Here is a 3,867-nt window from a genome sequence, read left to right on the forward strand (position 1 = left end):
GGGTTCACAGAGGGCACCTCCCTGAAATGAGAAGAGCACCTCCCTGAAATGAGAAGGGCACCTCCCTGAAATGACTTATTTCAGGTTGGGATCCCTGAAAGCCTAAGAGGACCAGGAAGTGGACAAAAAATAATTAGGAAAAGCAAAAATGTTGCCTAATGAATGGGGGTAAAGGTCTGCTTTAAAGTGATCATGTTGCTAGTGAACGCAATGTCAATAAGCTGTAGACTTCATTATAACATCTCTCATACTTACTTTTCTGGAGGGTGTGACTCCAATCTTCTGTCAGATAGTATGTCTTCTGGCTTGGTTTCCTTCCACCTGCCCCTGCATCACTACAGGACACAGTGGTGAAATGTCTTTAACACAAGAAAACAGTCCAGCAGAATGTGATTAACCACTATTAGCTAACGTTTAGACGGGTACTTGGGGATAATGCACAATTCATCATCTCACCATATAAAAAAACACTGAGCTTTTCAAATATCAAAATCAACAGCATCACAGCATTATAATGGGCCCGGCACCTCACCTGAGCCACTTATCTGAAGTAGGGTCCACTTGGCTGGCATAGACTATAACAGCACAACTCGGAGTATATCCTGCTGTGCTGAGATTGTACTGTGCTCATTGGATCCAATGCCTTCGAGTGCTTGAGTGTTAAATGCTGAGGACATTCAAAAACCTGTGCTTTTAAAAACTTGGCAATGCCAATGCTCCAACTGCAGAATGATTGCCAAAGCAGAAAAAGGGCAGAGAGCTAGGCCAAGCAGGGACCTCTCACAACCACCACCACCAACACCACCACCAACACCATCGATATCAAACCTATATCCTAATATTTTAGACAGGCGTCTGGTAAGGATTTTAAGGGAGGACCCAAGGCAATAAGACAAAAAAAAAAGGATGGCTTGGAGTTTCACCATTCACATCAGAGTCCCCCCCCCTTTCACGTCAGAAGCCCCATCTATACATCAGAAACCCCCCCTCCACATCAGGAGCTTCCTTCCCATCAGATAATCATTGCCACCAGCACACCTAAGTCCTTTAAGGATCACCAAGTGCTCATTTATTCAGAAACATGTTATGAAACAAGCAATTTTGCCACTAAGCCTGATGAAGGGACTCTGTGTGGCCCCAAAAGTGTTTGTTTCATGACATGGTTCTGAGTTAATGAACACTTGGTGATCCTTAAAGGACTTTGGTGTGGTGGTGACATTTCTTAATGATTATTGCTTTTGGCTGCACAATGCAAAAAAAAGTTGTCCTTCTCATCAGAGTCTCCAAGTGAAAATTTGAAGGCACCCCTGAGAAAGCCGGAGGTCACCCCAAGGCATGGTATCCTGCTTCAGAAAGGCTGCCTTAGACTACTAAGGCATTTACGGCATATTGATAAGTTCACAGGTCATGTATAAGCGGCTATACTTACAGTATATGTTGTTATATGTAAAGTAAAAACTTCTACACTCAACACATAAACACAGTAAAAGTGTCCAAGGTTCAGTAATAAAAATCTGATGTGGGTGCACAGTAAGAAAACTGAAGTATAACACTGTGCATGCGTCAGAGCAATGGTCTTTTTATAAATGTGAATAAGAACATATGTCGCCAACACACCGTGGATCTATAACCAATAGTCAAAATGTTTCATTGAAGTGATCACCTCTTTATCATACCTGAGGTCCTGCTTGGTCTCGAAACATTGCAATTACATTGTTTGAGATGTGATCAATCACGTCAATAAAACATCTGGCCTGCTGATTACAGATCCACGGGGGTTGATTTACTAAAAACACATAGGCTGTTCACTTTGCAAGGAATGTTTCCTTTAGCTTAGTGAATGTGGTGAAAAAATTCACTTTGCAAAGAATAACCAATTGTGTGAAAGGAAAATAAAGAAAACAGTATTTTTGCTTGCACATTATTGGATGATGGAAGCCAGCGGAGCTTCTCCTCATTCACTCAGCCAAGTGCAAATTCCCTTGCAAAGTGAACAGCCTAGTTGCCTTTAGTAAATCAACCCCTCTGTGCTGATTCAACCCAAGGTCAACCCCTGGCAAAATACTGTACATTATAATCAATGTACTGACCCCAGCCAACCAGCTGCCAGTTGCTACAGCACCCTTTTACTCTGGGCCTTGTCCAGGCACGTGTACAATGGGAATATATTCAGCGTTTATGAATGTGTACATACACAACTGTGTTGTATGTGTAGTACAGAGGTAAAATATTAGACACAAACGTATGAGACCAATAACTCAGGGAATCATTTCACAAGAAAAGGGGATACTAAAGATTACCAGAGAAACATTAAGAAACCACAGAAGACACTGGGAACAACATTTGATTGGCTACTCCACACTTTTTCCTGTCAGGAAGTGATTTCCTTCCTTTGACTTCCTAACACAAATGCATATTGAATTCAGCCAAAACATTTATACGGCTGGGACAAGACGCGTTGGGCTCTTCTGCAGTGAATAGGTATAGTTTGCCTATAAACATGTTTTTACAGTAAGGATTTATTGCTGGGAGACCTTTAGGGAGGTAGAGGGCTGTGTGAATGATAACATCTACAGCGTGTAGGCAGTTCTAGTAAAGCAAGGCATGCTACATTTGATCACAAAAGAACATTGTTAGAGTCTATGTACTGTTTTGCTTGTTACCCAGGGAATAACTGTGATGTAGCATAGGGAGCAGGTGATGTCAGGAGGACAAAACATAACCGCTACTCCCTGTTAATGACCAACTCTTTATACATAAAAAGCAGCATTTCTCTTCATATATATCCCCTTCTTTGTGCTATATGCAGTTGGAGGCTCAAATAGTAAACTAAAGAAACAACTAAGAAATAATGCCTTTCCTATTTTTTCTTCCAGGTGCGGTGCGCTGGAAGGGGAGCTCTTCCTCTCTCCGACAATAATCATGGCTAAGATTATGGCTAAAAGTGCAAATACAACTCATCCCACTGTTATCACCAGCACCTATGCTCCAGCTTCAGGGATATGGGGGTGGATAGAGAGCATTTTAAATAAAATACCTCGTAAGTACTGCAACTGTACTCTTGTATATACTCATTTTTCTTCTTTTTAAGCCCCTTCACACATAAGGTGCGCCAGTCTCAGTTCTGGAAAAGAGTAATGCATTTGTTAAGGTTTTCACAGTCCATTCCCTACCAGGTCCAACAGGCAAAGAGGCTTCTGGCAACTAATAAAGTTGCAATGAAGTAAGGCTTGAACAATTTAAGGAGGAATGCAGGCTATGATGGTCCGAAGTGCAGCCGAAGGCAGCCAATGTACGGCTGATACAGAGCCGGAGTAAATAGCCAAACGTTGTTTGGCTCACTTCACTTCGGCTGGGTTATTCACTCGGATGCCTTCGGCAGCTTTGTGGATAACCCCCTTACTGTATCTCTACCAGAGTTGTGTATATACTTGCCCCAAAACTTTAAATGTGTTGGAAAGAGACAAAAACACACCGCCAGTGTTCTTTTATCTCCCGTTGCTTGTGTCTTTGTCCTCACTGTTTTTGTTTCCTTCCTGTTTGATCAGTGCCGCGATGGGCCATCTACGCTTTGGGCGCTGTGGCAGTTTTTTTAATCCTGCTGATCATCATCTGTTGTTGTTGCTGCTGTTCTAAGCGTAAAAAGAAAAGTAAAGAAAAAGAGAAGATCAAACTTGCATCAGTGAAGAACAGTGTCACTACAAGCTTGGTAAGTGCTGTACAGATGGGTTAAAACATAATGATATTTTTAGTAGGTAGTACACTATACAGGGCCGGATTTACTCTCCCTCTTCATGTCGCCCCAAGGCCAGGTCCTGTGATGCGCCCCCCCATGGGAACCCCCACACGAACCCCCCCTCCCTTCCC

General features: G+C 42.5%; 1 protein-coding gene across 1 annotated transcript in view; it reads left to right on the forward strand.

Moving 5' to 3' along the window:
• Positions 1-3,867, forward strand: part of LOC108790994 (synaptotagmin-2-like) — a 42,924-nt gene that overhangs the window by 25,808 nt on the left and 13,249 nt on the right. The window contains exons 2-3 of the mRNA XM_018561352.1: positions 2,877-3,040; positions 3,549-3,709. Coding sequence (XP_018416854.1) covers positions 2,923-3,040; positions 3,549-3,709 — 279 coding nt within the window. The 5' untranslated portion in view covers positions 2,877-2,922. The remainder of the gene's footprint in view (positions 1-2,876; positions 3,041-3,548; positions 3,710-3,867) is intronic.

The sequence above is a fragment of the Nanorana parkeri genome, unplaced genomic scaffold (genome assembly GCF_000935625.1).
Source record: "Nanorana parkeri isolate BGI_ZX_2015 unplaced genomic scaffold, ASM93562v1 scaffold518, whole genome shotgun sequence".
Classification (NCBI taxonomy): Eukaryota; Metazoa; Chordata; class Amphibia; order Anura; family Dicroglossidae; genus Nanorana; species Nanorana parkeri.